The sequence below is a fragment of the Bos indicus x Bos taurus genome, chromosome 10, assembly GCF_003369695.1.
Source record: "Bos indicus x Bos taurus breed Angus x Brahman F1 hybrid chromosome 10, Bos_hybrid_MaternalHap_v2.0, whole genome shotgun sequence".
Taxonomy (NCBI): Eukaryota; Metazoa; Chordata; class Mammalia; order Artiodactyla; family Bovidae; genus Bos; species Bos indicus x Bos taurus.
Window position 1 is genome coordinate 30,741,504 of NC_040085.1, and position 16,978 is coordinate 30,758,481.

Below are 16,978 nucleotides of genomic sequence, written 5' to 3' on the forward strand. Positions count from 1 at the left end.
GCATCCAGACTGCTGCGTGAACACTTAGCACCTTTATCAGTCTTTCTGCCTTTGCTAATTCTGATCCTTTGGCTTCAGATCCCTTTCTCTGTCCTTTACCTGCATGAATAATTCCCAGTTACTCTTCACAGTCCAACTGAAATGTCATCACTGACCTGGCACCTTTTCTTTACCCCTCCTCTTCATTCCCTTGGCCACAGGTCCACCGCCCCAGTAATCCCAGGGACCCTCCACACCTTTAAGGCAGTGTGATTTCAAGTACTTTTTCTCTACTCTTGCAGGCTTCCACCATGCACTCTAGTTATTTGTATAGCTATGTTCTCTTCTCTACTGAATGTTAAGTGCCTTGAACAGAGATCTCATCTGTCCATCTTGGAAGTGTTTATAGCACTAAGTGCAGTACGTTTTATTTGGGATGTATTGGACTGTTATTCAGAACTACGATTTACAATCACTTCTTGGCAGTGCTAGAGTAATGCACCAGAAGGTGGTTCTTTTGACAAAGTTATTATGGAGGTTTCCTACTTGAGTTTGGAGCTCTGGCTAATATTAAGGCCCCATAACTTTTTGGATCTCTGAAGAGCTATTTTAAGTTCAAAAGTGGGGACTCGGGTTCAATTTTTCTGAAAGTCTCACCTATGTTTTTCTCATAACCAACTGCAGCCAGTTTCTCCTTTTAAAATCTAACTTCCACACCATCAACAGTGTTCTTTTCTTTTTATAAATTTATTTTATCCAAGTATAGTTGATTTATAATGTGTTAATTTCTGCTGTACAGCAGATTGACTCAGTTATACGTGTATATATATATTCTTTTCCATTATAGTTTACCACAGGATATTGAATATACTTCCCTGTGCTATACAGTACCACCTTGTTGTATATACATTCTGTATATAATAGTGAGATACTACTCTTAATAGTAAGGGAAAAGGAAGGGACAGTTACTAAGATTTATTGTACAGCCACTGGTCCTTTTCTCACTATTACAAGCTTAGATTATAAAGACTTCTGCTCTTTCCACTTGATTGCAGCTCCCTTCCCTCACCTGGCAAACTCCACAACTGGGTAAACCCAGCTATACACTTAATCCTTGCTTGTACCAACCAGCTGACCCTGGCTGGAGATCATCTAACTTTGTTCACTGTGCTTAATTTAAATGTGACCATGAATTTAATTTATGATTTATTTGATTCTCCCACATGTCTTTGGTAGTCATTAATTTTCCCATTATTAAGGATAATTATTTCCAATCTTCTTACCTCAAATTGGCTCCCTTCCAACACTTGATGACTTCTCTTAGGTCATGGAAAAACAGATGCAGTCAAGCTGAGAATAGCCTCATCGTTCCATCCCCAGACCCACCTGTTATATGTTATAGTAAAAGGCTGTGCCTCAGGGCAGCCTGGCCATTTGTGCTAGAGATCCCATTGCCCTCTCTGGGGCTACAACTCCTGCAATTATTCCTCTCTGCTACATCAGTTTCTCTTACTCTGGTGGCTCATTTCCATAATGTGCACAATCACATTTTATGTTAATTTTTATTTATTTTTACTTTTGTCTGCACTGGGGTCTTCACTGCTGCTCACCAACTTTCTCTAGTTGTGGTGAGCGGGGGCTACTCTCTAGTGGCGATGCGTGGGCTTCCCATTGCACTGGCTACTCGTTGTGGAGCTCTAGGGCACACAGGCTTCAGTAGTTGTAGCACAGAGACTCAGTAGATGTGGCTTGCAGCTGCTAGAGCACCTGCCTCTGCCACAGGCACCGCATTTCATCATTGTTTCATGTTTGAGGTTTTCACAGCATTTTTTTTTTTAATTTCTTTATTTAGCTCTATCAGAATCTTCATTGTGTCATATAGGATCTTTCATTACTGCACATGGACTCTCTAGTTGTGGCCTGAGGGCTCAGTAGTTGCCCTGTGGCATGTGGGATCTCAGTTCCTGGACCAGGGATGGAACCTGAGTCCCCTTCATTGCAAGGCAGATTCTTAACCACTGGACCACCAGGGAAGTCCTGTCACAGCATTTTAAGATGTTCTAGAAATCTGTGCAGCATACAGATTTAACAATACTTTAAAATTTGCTAAGAGGATAGATTTTTTTTTTTCCTACAGAACCACACGACATGCAGGATCTTACTTCCCTGACCAGGAATTGAACCTGTGCCCCTTGCAGTGTAGTGTGGAATCTTAACCACTGGACTGCCAGGGAACGCCCAAGAGAATAGATCTTAGGTTAAATGCTCTTACCTCCAAAAAAACCAAACCCCACAGAATCCAAACAGGACAGTAGGTAACCTGGAGGTGATAAATGGTTTGGCAGTGAAGACGGGTTCACAAGTGAAAAGCCCGCCTGCCCGTGCCGGAGATGTAAGAGATGCGGGTTTGAACCCTGGGTTGGTAAGATCTCCTGGAGGAGGGCATGGCAGCCCACTCCAATATTCTTGCCTGGAGAATCCCACAGACAGAGGAACCTGGCTGGCTATAGGCCATGGGTCACAAAGAGTTGGACACGACTGAGGGACTTAGCACACAAACATATCAATTTGTATACATTAAATATCAACAATGTCAGTCATACCTCAGTAAAATGATTGAGGGGGAAAATAAGTCAGAAGAACGAAGAATGCCTAATGCCTAATTCTTTCCTACCAATTCACCCACTTCCCAAGAGAGTTTCAAAAAACAAGTAGAAAAGAATGTATTCCTTTATTAGTACTAGCTGACATGGTGCTTGATACCTTGATACAGAGCCTTCAGGTAAAACTCACAGCCTAAGCACAGTCTATCCTGTGCCCAGAAGCTCAAACTAAATTGGGATCTCTGCCTCTCTTGCCTGGTTGTTATTGTTCAGTCATTAAGTCATGTCCGACTCTTTGTGACCCCCTGGACTGTAGCCTGCCAGATCCTCTGTCCATGGGATTTCCCAGGCAAGAATACTGGAGTGGACTGCCATTTCCTCCTCCAGGGATCTTCTCAGCCCCAGGATCGAATGTCTCCTGCATCTCATCCACTGAGCCACCAGGGAAACCCATTCTTGCCTGGACACATAGCCAGTTGTAAACGGTACAAGCAGAGAACAGAGACTGGTAGCCGGGCACCCCTTGGGAAGGAAATCTGCATGGCTGGTAGGAAGAGGGAGCCCAGCCATGTGCTTGACCTTCTAAAGCATAGGAAAACATAACCCATCAGATTAGTATTCCTCTTTCAGGAAAGAACTGGAAGGAAAGCTTCCCGTGGTAGAAGGAGGAACTCCCTGGAGACCTGTAACCATCCTCCTAAGACTCTGTATTTGGAGTTCTCCGTCTTTGGGACTGAGCTTCCTAGGTGGTGCTGGTGGCTCAGACTGTAAAGAAGCTGCCTGCAATGGAGAAGGCCTGGGTTGGATCCCCGAGTCAGGAATGTGTGAATGGCTAACCACTCCAGTATTCTTGCCTGGAGAATTCCATGAACAGAGGAACTTGGCGGGCTATAGTCCATGGGGTCACAAAGAGACACGACTGAGCGACTAACACACACACATTTTAGGGACTGCCCACATACCTCCCCCCTACTACCGCCACACACACATATGCTTCACTAGGTACCCAAGCCAGAAACCTGGGTGTAATAAAATTTCCCTTTTCCTCAGCCCCCACATTCACATTGATTTTACTTACTAGGAAAGTTATTAGTTCGTCCATGTGGCCTCAGCCCTGTTCTAGCTCAGGCCACAGTTGTCTCTGGTTTCCTACAACAGCCTCCTTGCAGGTTCCCTGTCTTCCATCCTACCCTCATCAAATGTATCATGCACATTGTACAGACAGTCATCATCCCCAAAAATGCAGAACCCACTGCCCTGCAACAAACTCTGCAGACTGCCTTTAAAGGTCATCCTCTTAAGAGTCTTACAAGGCCTGATAGGATCAGGCCCACTTTCCCAATATTCTCTCTCACCAGCCTGTCTAAACAGCTCCGTGCTCAGACCACACTGAACTTTAGTTCTTGAAACTGCACTCATTCTGGCCTTCCCATGCAGTTTCTTTACCCTTTTCCCTACTTTCCAGTCTCCTATTTGTTCTTCTGCTTCAGCATCTGGTGACCTCATGCCTTTATCTTAGAGCTGGCCTGTACGTTTACCTACTGGACTCAACCCTAGTGCAGCACCTACCTGTGTTCTCACACGACATCTAAGCTTCCTTATGCTGGCATTTACCCCACCACACTGTAATTGCCACTTTCCTCTCTGACTTCTCCATTGTGCTATGAAATCTCTGGGGACAGGAACCAAGTCTATCTTGGTCATCCTACTCCAGCCTGTCTGCTGCTGCTGCTGCTACTGCTAAGTCACTTCAGTCGTGTCCGACTCTGTGCGACCCCATAGACGGCAGCCCACCAGGCTCCCCCATCCCTGGGATTCTCCAGGCAAGAACACTGGAGTGGGTTGCCATCTCCTTCTCCAATGCATGAAAGTGAAAAGTGAAAGTGAAGTCGTGTCCAACTCCTAGAGACCCCATGGACTGTAGCCCACCAGGCCCCTCCGTCCATAGGATTTTTCAGGCAAGAGTACTGGAGTGGGGTACCATTGCCTTCTCTGCCAGCCTGTCTAGAGGACATTTGATGAATACAAGAACAGGAGAAGATGTTCAATGAATCTTTTCTTGCTTATTTGATTTTTGACTCTACTGATAAGGTCTTTCACTTTTCTGCAGGCAGATAAGCTGTTAAGGGCCTTAAAAGCTCACCTTAAAAATGAAGCAAGAAAAGAAAATGAAAATCAGGTAAGTAACATTTTCATCACCCATTAAATAGCAAAACAATCAGTTAATGAATGAGAAACACAGTTGCTGATGACTTAAAACATGGTATTTGTTACCAAAGAGATTATTATTAGTAGTTGTAAATCCTTTCATTATTCTTATAAATGGCAAAACTGCCTCTATAGTCTGCTAAGTTAGATGTTTCAAATAAATGCAAAAGTTAATTACTGGTTGCTCATTGGAAAAGACCCTAATGCTGGGAGGGATTGGGGGCAGAAGGAGAAGGGGACGACAGAGGATGAGATGGCTGGCTGGCATCACTGACTCAATGGATATGAGTTTGGGTAAACTCCGGGAGTTGGTGATGGACACGGAGGCCTGGCGTGCTGCAATTCATGGGATCGCAAAGAGTTGGACACGACTGAGCAACTGAACTGAACTGAAGTTTATGCCAAATTGTATGAATAGGAAGGGAACTGGATTTGAAGTCAGAAAAACCAAGTAGGAGCTCTGTCTTTTCTGTGTACGTAAGCTTGGAAAACTCAAATTATTGATTATTAGTTTCCTGTTCTTTGAAATGGAAATAACATCTGCTCTGCTGAATTGAGTGTTATAAGAGTCACATGCAGTGGAGACTATGAGAGTGACCTGTGGTAAACTATAAACCACTTTTGCTGGGAGTGATTGTCATGGCTGCTGCAGACCCACACCAGAGAGTTTTGACAAGGCTTGACACCTAAATGGGTCAATGATGTTAGCTGTCATTGTATTAGTTATAGCATAAATTAATTCATGCACTTTTAATAATTTGTGGGCATTCCCTGGTGGTCCAGTTTTGAGACTTGGCACTTTCACTGCCATGGGCCTGGGTTCGATCCCTGGGTGGGGAACTAAGATCCTGCAAGCTGAGCAGTGTGGCCCAAAAACTAGTAATAATAATTTCCTTGTTTACATACACTAATATACCTTTGAATGCTTTGCTAGCCTAGTTTTTTAGCTTGGGTTAAGTGTGATTATTTCTTTTTGAATACTTTGTAATTCTCGACTGTGCCTGTAATTTCATGCTGGAGAATTTTAAAATTATCTCTTGCATATGTAATATTTTTTTTATTCAGTTTAAATTCTGATTCTTCCTGAGCATTGTAACTGTATACATGGGACATGGCAGATTAATGTCTTTTTTCCAGGATGAAATTCAAACTTCTGCATCCTCTTGTGATGAGCCTGAGATACAGACCAGCAGCCAGGAACAAGCTGAGAGGGAGCCGGATGACCATGTCACCAAAACCAGAGGAAGGCGTAAGACTGTCCACAGGAGCCCTGACTCGCAGGCAAATGGAAATGTGCAAACTGAAAAGAAGCTACCAGCTGTGCCCAATCTGGTATATTATTAGGGAGCTTTCTCTTATTCCCTTATGATATCAGGTGATGGTAAACACTGCTCTGAGCTCAGACCCAATTCTGGCTTTATCATCACACCTCAGGGACTGGCACTCAGGAAGTACTTATTAAGTACTAAGCACAGGGTCTTCTCTGTGGTCCAGTAGCTAGGACACCATGCTGTCACTGCCAAGGGCCCAGGTTCAGTCCCTGGTTGGGGAACTAAGATCCTACTAGCTGTGGGGTGCAGCCGAAATAGAAGTATAAGTTCAAATTAAATGTATATTAAATAAATAGGAACATTCATTAAGTGTTTACTTAAATGAGGTGTATAGTAAATAAGAAGGAAAGAGATATCAGTATCAAATACAATATTTTTTTTTCTTCCTTCCTAACTTGTCCTGGGCCTAGTGATCAGCTTAGTCTTTGAGCAGTGTGGTCATATGATTCCAGGCACTTCCCCCACTGGCTTTGAGAGGATTCTGGTTTTATTATCCTCTCATTCATATGTAACTTTTGCAAGACGGTCCTAACTTTTATGTTCTAGCTTTGTGTAGGACCTTACTCGTCAGCCTGTCGAGGTCCTTCAGTGTTGGTTTCTCCTCCCTCCAAGGGCTTCCTCTGCCATGTATGCCTCCAGTTGGCCCTAGTCTCTCCTACGCCCAAACGCACATTCTCACAACACGTGGTGAGGCAGAGAACCCGATCTGCCATTCAGAAAGAGCTTAGTCTCTTCCTTTTCTTTCTGTAACTCCTTTTCCCCCTCCATTTGGTACCTATCTTTGGAAGGCAGTGATTACTTTTTTCTTTCCTTTTTTTATGTCTGACTATAAAGTGAAGTCACTCAGTCGTGTCCGACTCTTTGTGACCCCATGGACTGTAGCCTGCCAGGCTCCTCAGTCCATGGGATTTTCCAGGCAAGAGTACTGGAGTGGGTTGCCATTTCCTTCTCCAGGGGATCTTCCCAACCTAGGGATCGAACCCGGGTCTCCCACATTGCAGGCAGATGCTTTACCATCTGAGCCATCAGGGATAAGCGGTGTTTTAAATGATATATTTTTTTTTCTTTTGGCTGTGCTGGGTCTTTGTTGTGACTTGTAGGCTCCTCATTTGCAGTTCACTGGCTTAGTTTCCCTGCAGCATGTGGGATCTTAGTTCCCCCACCAGGGATTGAACCCATGTCCCCTGCACTGGAAGGCGGATTCTTAACCACTGGACTACCAGAGAAGTCCCTAATGATATTTTTTTTAATTGAAGTATAACTGACACATAACACACTATCAGTTTTGGGTGTACAATGTAATGATTCAATATTTGGGATGATCATTTCACAGTATATACAGTGTTCACTTAACATCCATCTCCTCACATAGTTAAATTTTTCTTGTGATGAGACTTTTTCAGATTACTCATGGAAATTTTCAAATGTGATTATTTGTCATTTAAATAATTTATTTCTTTTTAAAATTTCTAGCAGAATCATTCAGAGATAAAACTATGTGGCCCTACTAAATCCCAGAATCAAGAAAAGCATGAAAACCAGGTTCTCAGAACTGCTGTAGAAGTTCCTTCTTTACCCAACGAGAGTCAAGGAGATGAGAATACGGTGTCCTCAGGAAAACATGGAAGAGATGGTATGCAAGTAATTTTTTAAAAATCTAAAATTGCTAGGGTGACTGTGCTTTAGTTCCCTAGGACTGCCGTAACAAAGTGCCACAAACTGGGCAACTTAGAAATTTATTCTCTCACAGTTCTAGAGGCTAGAGTCTAAAATTAAGCTGTCAGTAGGGCCATTCTCTTCCACATTGGGGAGAATCCTTCCTGGCCGCTTTGAACCTCTGGTGGTGGTTCTAGACCTTGGCTTGCAGCTAAATCTCTGCCTCTTCGTCATGTGGCATTCTCTGTGTGTGTCCTTATTCTTTATATTGTCTTAAAAGGATACCAGTTATATTGGATTGTGTGTGTCACGTTTGACTCTTTGCAGCCCCGTGGACTGTAGCCCACCAGGCTCCTCTGTTCATGGGATTCTCCAGGCAAGAATATCGGAGCAGGTTGACATTTCCCACTCCAGGGGATCTTCCTGACCCAGGGTCGAACCCTGCGTCTCCTACATCTCCTGCAGTGGCAGGCAGGTTCTTTCTCACTGCATCACCTGGGAAGCCCAGGTCTATCCCAGTGACCTCAGCTTAAGCTGATTACATCTACAAAGAACCTTTCCAAATAAGGTCATTGCACAGTTACCAGACATCAAGACTTCAGCTTATCTCTTTCGGGAAAACTGTTCCACCCATTATAGCACTATATAGAATTTCACAGCGTTCTGCAGTGAGAGCAAAAGTTAGAACCAAGTGTAGCAGGCCATCGGGTCACCTTTAACAACTGGTAGAAACCAGAATAAGAGTGATAGCTGGAAAGTTTCAGGCAGTTAATCGCTAGGCAGGGTGAGGGGAACCCACATTCTACCCATTAGCTCCTTCTGGCCTGCTCCAGAGACAGGTACAAAGGCCTGTTAGCCCCCTCAAGTAGGACAATTAAAAGGGATCTTCATGGTCTACCTTCCCAGCAGTGTGACTGTTTTATTATGATAAATGTATATTTTACTTAGTCTGTAACCTAAAAACTTCTTCTCTAAACCTGCTCAACTAAATGTTTGTTTTAGTAAAGCCAGAAGACATCCCTGGCAGTTCAGTGGTTAGGACTCCTTCATTCCACTGAGTGGGGCGTGGGTTCTGTCCCTGGTCAGGGAATTAAGATCCCACATGGTTCATGGTGTGGCCACCAAAAAAAAAAAAAAGGCCAGAAAACTTCAGTTCCCCTTTACCTAATAGGACTTGGCGCTTTCTGATTTCATCCCTCAGGTGGCCTGCCAGTTGCAGCAATGTCTCAGTGTTTGCTTCATCCCAGTAGTCTGTCTGGGACCTGATGTCTGCCTGAGGGGACTGGGAGAGAAATGATCCACTCATGTCCACCAAGCAGTTTAATGCAGAATTTCTAACGCTGAGCCTTCCCATCTTCCCCAGCATTTTGAATGTGTTACTAAATTTAGAAAGTTAAAGGAGTAGAGATTCTAATTCAGTAGGTCTGAGGTGAGCTTGAAATTCTGCAGATTTAATAAGCATCCCCAGGTAATTCTGATGCATATGCCTCATAAACCCGCTTTGAAATCTTGAGATGAGGGGAATGTAAAGCAATATGACAGAGTCAGAGGTGGGTGTAGAATTACAAATGTCTGGTATTCCACCAATCACGTTGTCGAGAAGACTTACCCCTAGGACTCAGATTTGAAGGCATGGGAAAAATGAGGGTAGATCCTGTAAGTCAGGTTTGCCCACTGAAGTGCAGGCTGTCTGAAGGAGAAAAATCGGATCATGTAGTTTCTGGTGAGAGGAATTTTTTAAATTTTATTTTGACATAATTTTAGACATGAAGTTGTAAGAACAGTAACACGAGTTCCTATATATCTTTCACGTAGATTTCACAAATATTAATATTTTGCCATATTTGCTTTACTTTTCTACTTATATATGTATATACATACTTACATGTGTTGTATACATTTTTTCATAAACTGCTTGAGAGTAAGTTTCAGATATATGCCTTTTTATCCTTAAATATTTCTGTGTGTTTCTTAAAACATAAGGACTTTTTCTCACAAATGTACAGAGTGCAGTTCATATTCCACATGATAGTTAACCTCTAACAAACAACCACTTGTCAAGGTTTGGTATAGTATCAAAGAAGAATATCCACAATTATCTTAAAAGGCCATTAAATAGTCTTCACTTTTAACCACGTAGCTGTATATGGCAAAATTTGTTTTCATGTATTTCTTCAACCAGAACAATATATCACAACATAGTGTATGCAGGAGCAGATGAGCGAATCCAGCTGCCTTTTATTATCAGACGTTAAAGAAATTGTAAAAGAAAAGAAAAAATAACCACTCTACTCATTTTTTTTATTTAGAAACTTTAGTCATTTTTAATTATGTTAAGGTATAGTGGGTATATTTTTAGTGAATCAAATATCTTTAAATGTCTTAGTTTTAAGTCTAGTATGGTACATATTGATACATGAACAAAAATTCTTTGGGGTCCTCAATTTTTGAGAGTAAGGAGACATCTGAGGCTAGAAAGTATGAGACTTGATAACTAACCTTATTTAGACAGGCTTATTTAGATTTCATCCCAGCAGTGTCCCTTAAAACAAAGGCAGACTCAGTCTTGGCATTTTGTTGCCATGCCTCTTTAAACTATTTTAATATGGAACAGTTCCTCAGCCTTCCTTTGTCTCCCAGTGTGTTGACGTTTTTAAAATACAGACCAGTTTCTTGGGTCCTCTGACTTAGTTTGTCTAATGTTGTTGATGGTTAGAATCAGATCATGCCCTATTGGCAAGAATCCCACAAACTAGGACACAGTGTCCTTCATAGTCAGCACCCCAGAGGGCACAGGTATTGTTTGGTTTGTCCTATGACCAGTCTTGTTAACGTGCATCACTTGGTTATAGAGGTGTCTGCTAGGTTGTTCCTTTGTTGTAGTTATTATATTTTCATTTATAATAAGCGTGCTGTGAAGAGTGGCTCTGACTCTTTACATATCCTATTTCATGGCCAAGGTCCAAGCAAAAGCCACTGCAGCCCCTCCAGCTCTATCCATTCATTCTTTTGTCTTGTTTTTCAGATGCATTGGGAAACGTTAAGGATGTATGACTTCATAAGTAGCATTTCTTGAAAAGTCACTTACACAGTATTTAGTAAATTACCTCAAACTAAAAATAATATTAGTTCGAGCCTGGGCCTCGTCGGCTCAGGAATTGTCCCTAGGCTCCCGGCCGTGACTCCCTCGGGCCGGCTTCACGCTCCCGGCCTCCCGAGGCATGGTCTGGGTTGGGGCGCCGAGCGAGACCGGGGCCTCTCCTTGGGCGGGCTTCAACTCTCAAGTTCCCGGCTGTCTAGCCAGGACCCCTCGGGGTACTTTTGTGGGGGAGGGACGAGTCATGCACTCGTCCATAGAGAAAAACAGTGCGGGGATGTGGCCGGGAGGACAGTCGAGTGGAGCAGGTAGAGGCCCCCGAACTGAAGCCCAGTGGGAGATGCCGAGGAGGCCCAAATCCTGGTCTGGGGGATTCGACGCGGGGGTCCCTGGATGGGGAGGGAAAGGAGGAAGGAGCCGTGGCGGGGAACACGCAGGGTCTGGAGCTCGGAGGGGAGGCCTGAGCTGGTCGGAAATTGAGAGTGAGAGGATGAATGGAGATGGAGGATGAGACCGCCAAGTCATCTCCATCCGAAGAATGGGTTGAAAGAGCAGGAGCTAGCCAAAGACAGCCATAAAAGCGTGGTACAGGGGAGCGGGGCGGGGCGGGGGTGGGGTGGGGGTGGGGGAGGAGAGTCGCCCCACCCCAGTGTACAACGCATCAATTTTAAGGATTTTATAGTTCTTGGCAGAGCATGAGCCCACACCACGATAAGGCATGATGAGGCCTAATAAATGTATTTTTGGTTTGGTCATTACTTGGTAAACCGAAGACATAATGAATATTTAAAAATTTTTATTATGGAAGTGTTCAGACTTACACAAAAGTATAGAAAAATACAGAAAATAGCATACAATTTAGAATCCTAAGTACTTACCACCTAGCCTCAACCATGAATGGCCACCCCCAGTTGCATAACATATGTGTGTCAGTACGCCTCAAATCCATACTGATAAACTTTAAGTTTTTTTTGTTTTCCATTCATGTTTAGTGAGTATAAAGGTTCCATTTTTCAAGAGTAGAGAGTTCTGGAAATTGCTTGCACAACGGTGAATGTAATTAACACAACTGGATTATACACTTAATGATTAAGTGGTAAAATTTATGTCATGTGTTTTTAACCACACACACACAAAATGTCCTTTCAAATTAGAAAAAAAAAACAAAAAACTACGGAATTCTCTGGCTGTCCAGTGGTTAGGACTTGGTGCTTTCACAGTGGGGTTCCATCCCTGGTTGAGGAACTAAGATCCCACAAACCCTGCGGTAGGCATTAAAAAAAAAAACCTAATGCTGTAAATTAAGAAATAAAATCTGAGTTCAAGTGTGCAATGGAAAATAACTTGTTGCCAAGTAGAGGCCCATAGAGTGTATTTCTCACTATGGAGGCTCTGAAATGAACCTGTAAAAAAAAAATAAATAAATAAATAAAAATAATATTAGAATGTGGAAGATAAGTAGAGGGAAATAGCAACCATTATACACATCATGATCTTAACTAGATTTAAAGAACAAAAGCAAAACAAGCATAGAAGCAAAGGACCTGAGAAAATATGCCAGAATGATAATAGTGTTTCTTAGGCTGGTGGAATTGTGTGATTTTTATCGTTCTCGTTAAAACATCTAGACATGTTCATAGCAAAAGTTCTGGAAAAGTGTTTTTAAATTTCTGATAGGCTTATATAGCTATACAGGAAGCACAAAATTTCTGTCTGCTTGGAATATGAGCTAAAAATGTGGTGATGCTATAACTAATTCTTTGTGCTCCTTACATACTATTTCTCCCACAGCCTTGCCGGAGACTAGCACATGAAAATGCTCCATGTTAACTTACCTTTTTTTAAATTGAAGTATAATTGCTTTACAGTGTTAGTTTCTGTTACATTTCTTCATGGGAATAATTTTTAGAAATCTTTCATTAGTTCTGTATCTTTGGATTCAGGTAATGAAGACCCAAGGGTACCTTCAAAAAGAAAGAAGTCTCTCTACACAGATGGGTTTTCCAAACCTGGAAAAAATAAAACTGCAAGCACTACTCCAAGTAAGTTACTCTGTTGCCTGGCACATAGAATGTTGATTGTGGGTATATTTAGAATACTTAAAATGCTGCTCAGCATGTATTAGAAATTCTATTACTTATTCTTAGTGAGAATGTAATCAATTAGAATCTCACAGAGCAGAGGTAAACTGTTGCCCGTCTTGGCCTGCCTTACAGCCCTGAGCTAAGAATGTCTCTTACAGTTGTAAAGCATTGTATAAAAGAAGGAACATAACTCAGAGACCACATTGTGTGTGGCTGTCAAGCATAAAATATTTATTGTCTGCCCCTTTACAGACAAAATTTGCCAGTCCTTGGCATAGAGCTTTCTTAGCATTATGCTTAGTCACTTAGTCATGTCTGACTCTTTTCAACCCCATGGACTGTAGCCCACCAGACTCCTCTGTCCATGGGGTTCTCCAGACAAGAATGCTGGAATTGGTTGCCATTCCCTTCTCTTCTTAGCATTATAAATTCCCTTCTCTTCTTAGCATTCCCTTATCTTCTTAACATTGCTGCTGCTGCTGCTAAGTCGCTGCAGTCGTGTCTGACTCTGTGCGACCCCATAGATGGCAGCCCACCAGGCTCCCCCATCCCTGGGATTCTCCAGGCAAGAACACTGGAGTGGGTTGCCATTTCCTTCTCCAATGCATGAAAGTAAAAAGTGAAAGTGAAGTCGCTCAGTCGTGTCCGACTCTGTGCGACCCCATGGACTGCAGCCCACCAGGCTCCTCTATCCATGAGATTTTCCAGACAAGAGTACTGGAGTGGGGTGCCATTGCCTTCTCCTCTTAGCATTATAAAATGTCAAATTTAAGTAAAGGCCATTAATTAATTGGTGAGGTGGAGGACAAATCTGTTAATCTTTTCTTATCCTCTGGACTAAACCAAGATGTCAGTAGGCAGTGAAATGGAGAGATTGTCAGTGTTTGATAGTTTATAAGATGAATATGCTTTTTTCCTGAGTTTCCAAAAACTAAACGTTTTGAAATTCAAATTTTAGCAAAAATGATGTTTGAAGTTGAATATTAGGAATACTGAGATGAGAATAAATGTTAATAGAAAAACATAAGGAAGGTGAATAAATGGATTTTGTCTTGTTATTAATTTTCATATTTGGGGAAATACTCTAGACTTTAAGAAGCTTCACGAGGCTCGTTTTAAGGAAATGGAGTCCATTGATCAATATGTTGAGAGAAAAAAGAAACATTTTGAAGAACACAATTCATTTAATGAACTGAAGGTATGCTGATAAAATTATGTTCTTAGTGGTACTGTTTGATTTTAATGTTGATATTGTGTATTACATAGCATGGTTAATACAACTAGCTTTCTATTATTCTATTACTGGAAAAGATTTGAGTTTAATGTATTTTTATTATTTTAAATTTGTTTTTGAGAATTTTCAAAACCCTCCAGATAAAGCAGTGAATCTTTACTATAAAAAATAATTAAAAAGAAAGAAAAAACATTAAGAAAATATAACTTTTTAAATTTTTTAAAATAGAAAAATATTTAAAGTAAATAGTAAAATAAAAAAGAACAAAAGAAAGGAAGAATTCCAAAATAGCAATAAGTTACTCTGTTTTCCACAATCAGACATTGTGCCTTTCACTTTTGTTGGGGAAAAACTGATTTATGGCTGAAGCCACCTTCTTTTCCTGTCTCTAACCCAAAGGGAAAAGGGGTGGCTAACAGTGGCTAGCTTGAAGGCTTACTGTCATAACTGAGCTCCCTGGACTGGGGGCCTTCAGACCAGATAGTGCTGAACTCAAAGTCTTTTGAGTAAGAGAAGGTGAAGTCAACCCCGAGGTTGAGTTAGCAGAAGAGTAGTGAGTTAATAACATCCCAGGAAGTTGATGTTACTGCCTTACATGGTATCTGGTGTTAAAGGGGTGCCTCACATTTGGATGGGAAACATTCTTTAATTTAATAATACATAATAACCTGCCTATTTCTCAAAGAATTTGAGCCAGTTTGTGGTATTACAGCACAATACAGTATAGAGCTGTTCTACAAAGGGCAGAAATGAGCACTGTTAGCACGTACAGTGTCTGCTATATCAGTTACTGAGTTGAGTTTTGAGTTTTCTGATACCCGTGCCAATTGGGAAATGCACTGGATAATCTCTAAATAATTAAAAAACAAACAAACAAAAAAATACATGGTTCTTAGAGACTTAATCTTGGATAATAAATGTTCACTTGAACAGTGTTTATAAAACCACTGTTACCACAGTTGAAGACAGTGTTATCAACCTTATAGCAAGCAGGAGCATCCCCAAGTCAAGGCATTAAACGTCTCCATCTCTTCATATTGATCTAACAACATGGGTGGACAATCCAGAGACGAGTCCATAAGAAGACTTGTAAATTTTAACAAGGGCTAAGTTACAGCATTCATCACTAAGTATCAGAGCATTCATTACTGAATACTGGGACAAGAGGCCCATCCTGGGAGTAAGGGAGAGGGGAGTGGCCTGCTGATGCTTTATAGAAAGGAGATAGCTTCTTTCTCTGCACAGGCATGAGCTAGCTGCAAATATGCCTGGAAAGAGAGCCACTCATTTTCCTTACCATGAAGCTGAGTCTACTTAAAAACTATATTAAAGTCAAGCTCTCTGTACACATGATATGGATGAATTAATTTTCTAGGTAAAAGGTAAGGGCAGAACAACTGCTTTAACCATAAACTTGAGTGTCGCCTTGAAGATGTGTTGAATAAATGAGTAGCTTATCTTGTTTCTTAGTTGACAGTCCCATCTGAATGAGTTTAGTTCTACAAATCCCACCCCAGTGTCACTGTTTAATCAGGAATTACCTGATGAGATGGGCTATTTGGTATGATCTATTTGGAGACTAAATAAAAAACGATGATGGGGACTTCACCATAGCTAATATGGTTTTCTTAACAGTTGATATGTTTGGGGGCTGGTCTTTTGGAGAGTGATAGACAGTAAGAAGTGAACAGAGATCTAGGGAGAATCATCTTGGCTGTGACTAATGACTATCTCCACGATTAGTTGCCTGATGGCTCCTCTACAATGGGATCCCAGACTTTGTGCCCCAAGATGCCTGTTTATTTTGCTAACAGTGGGAATGATCAAATTTTTTAATCTTTGATAATATATGGAAAAAAAAACCCAATTGAATTTTCATTTCTCTGATCATCAGATGTTACATGTTCATGTTACAAATCTTTATATGATATAATTGGTTGGTTTTCTGTGAATTTGCTTTTTCTTAATTTTTGCCAATTTATGAGCCACTTATCTATATGAATGACGAATATTATGTACTATATGTTCTAAATACTTTCCCACAGTTTATCTTTTTAACTGTATTAATGGTATCTTCCCTTGTGGAAGGTTTTATTGTTTTATTAAACTTTACAACTTTTCCTTTTAAAACTGAGGGTTTTGTGTTGCCCTTCCTGTCCCAAGATCATAAAAATATGCTTTTATTTTTACTGCTTTTATTATTTTCCCTATGTTAATCTTTAACCCCCATTTTTATTTTTATGTATGTTATGACTGAGCTCCTTGCTTTGTTAAAACAGGATTTTTTTGCTAAAAGAAAGGGAGAAATTTATTAGATACATTGCAAACAAAATAGTGCTACTAGAGTCAGCATAATATTCTACCTGAAAAGCCAGAAAGATTGGTACTCACTGTGAGTAGAATCACTTGAACATTTTAAGTTGCTCAAGCAAAGATGCAGAGTTGATGGTTTTGGCACCAAGTGAATTGTGAGGAGACAGTGTAGAAAGTGGGAATTTTAGGAGAAAGAAGAAAACAAATGGTGTGATTACATATAACAGTATACTTAAAACATCTAACCTGAGTTCTTAGCTTACAGTAAAGATACATATTTACTAAATATTCTACTTTTAAATTCATCTTACAACATGAATCTCTTCTGCTTGTATGTTAAAATGAGAACTTAATGTAATTCTCTGCTTCCTTGTATTCATAGGCTATAATCAGAATGTTTCTTTTGGCTCTACATTGTCAATTCCCATAGTCCTATTTCTGTTGTCAGTTAGTGAAGTTAGATTTCTTCTGCC

At 41.1% G+C, this 16,978-nt stretch overlaps 1 protein-coding gene across 3 annotated transcripts in view; it reads left to right on the top strand.

Moving 5' to 3' along the window:
- NUSAP1 (nucleolar and spindle associated protein 1) overlaps nucleotides 1-16,978 on the top strand; it is a 30,404-nt gene that overhangs the window by 1,262 nt on the left and 12,164 nt on the right. For 2 of the 3 annotated variants that reach the window (XM_027553587.1, XM_027553589.1), the window contains exons 2-6: nucleotides 4,693-4,761; nucleotides 5,928-6,122; nucleotides 7,595-7,754; nucleotides 12,818-12,916; nucleotides 14,047-14,156. In XM_027553587.1, the coding sequence (XP_027409388.1) occupies nucleotides 4,693-4,761; nucleotides 5,928-6,122; nucleotides 7,595-7,754; nucleotides 12,818-12,916; nucleotides 14,047-14,156 (633 nt within the window). The remainder of the gene's footprint in view (nucleotides 1-4,692; nucleotides 4,762-5,927; nucleotides 6,123-7,594; nucleotides 7,755-12,817; nucleotides 12,917-14,046; nucleotides 14,157-16,978) is intronic. The other variant, XM_027553588.1, reaches the window with a different exon arrangement.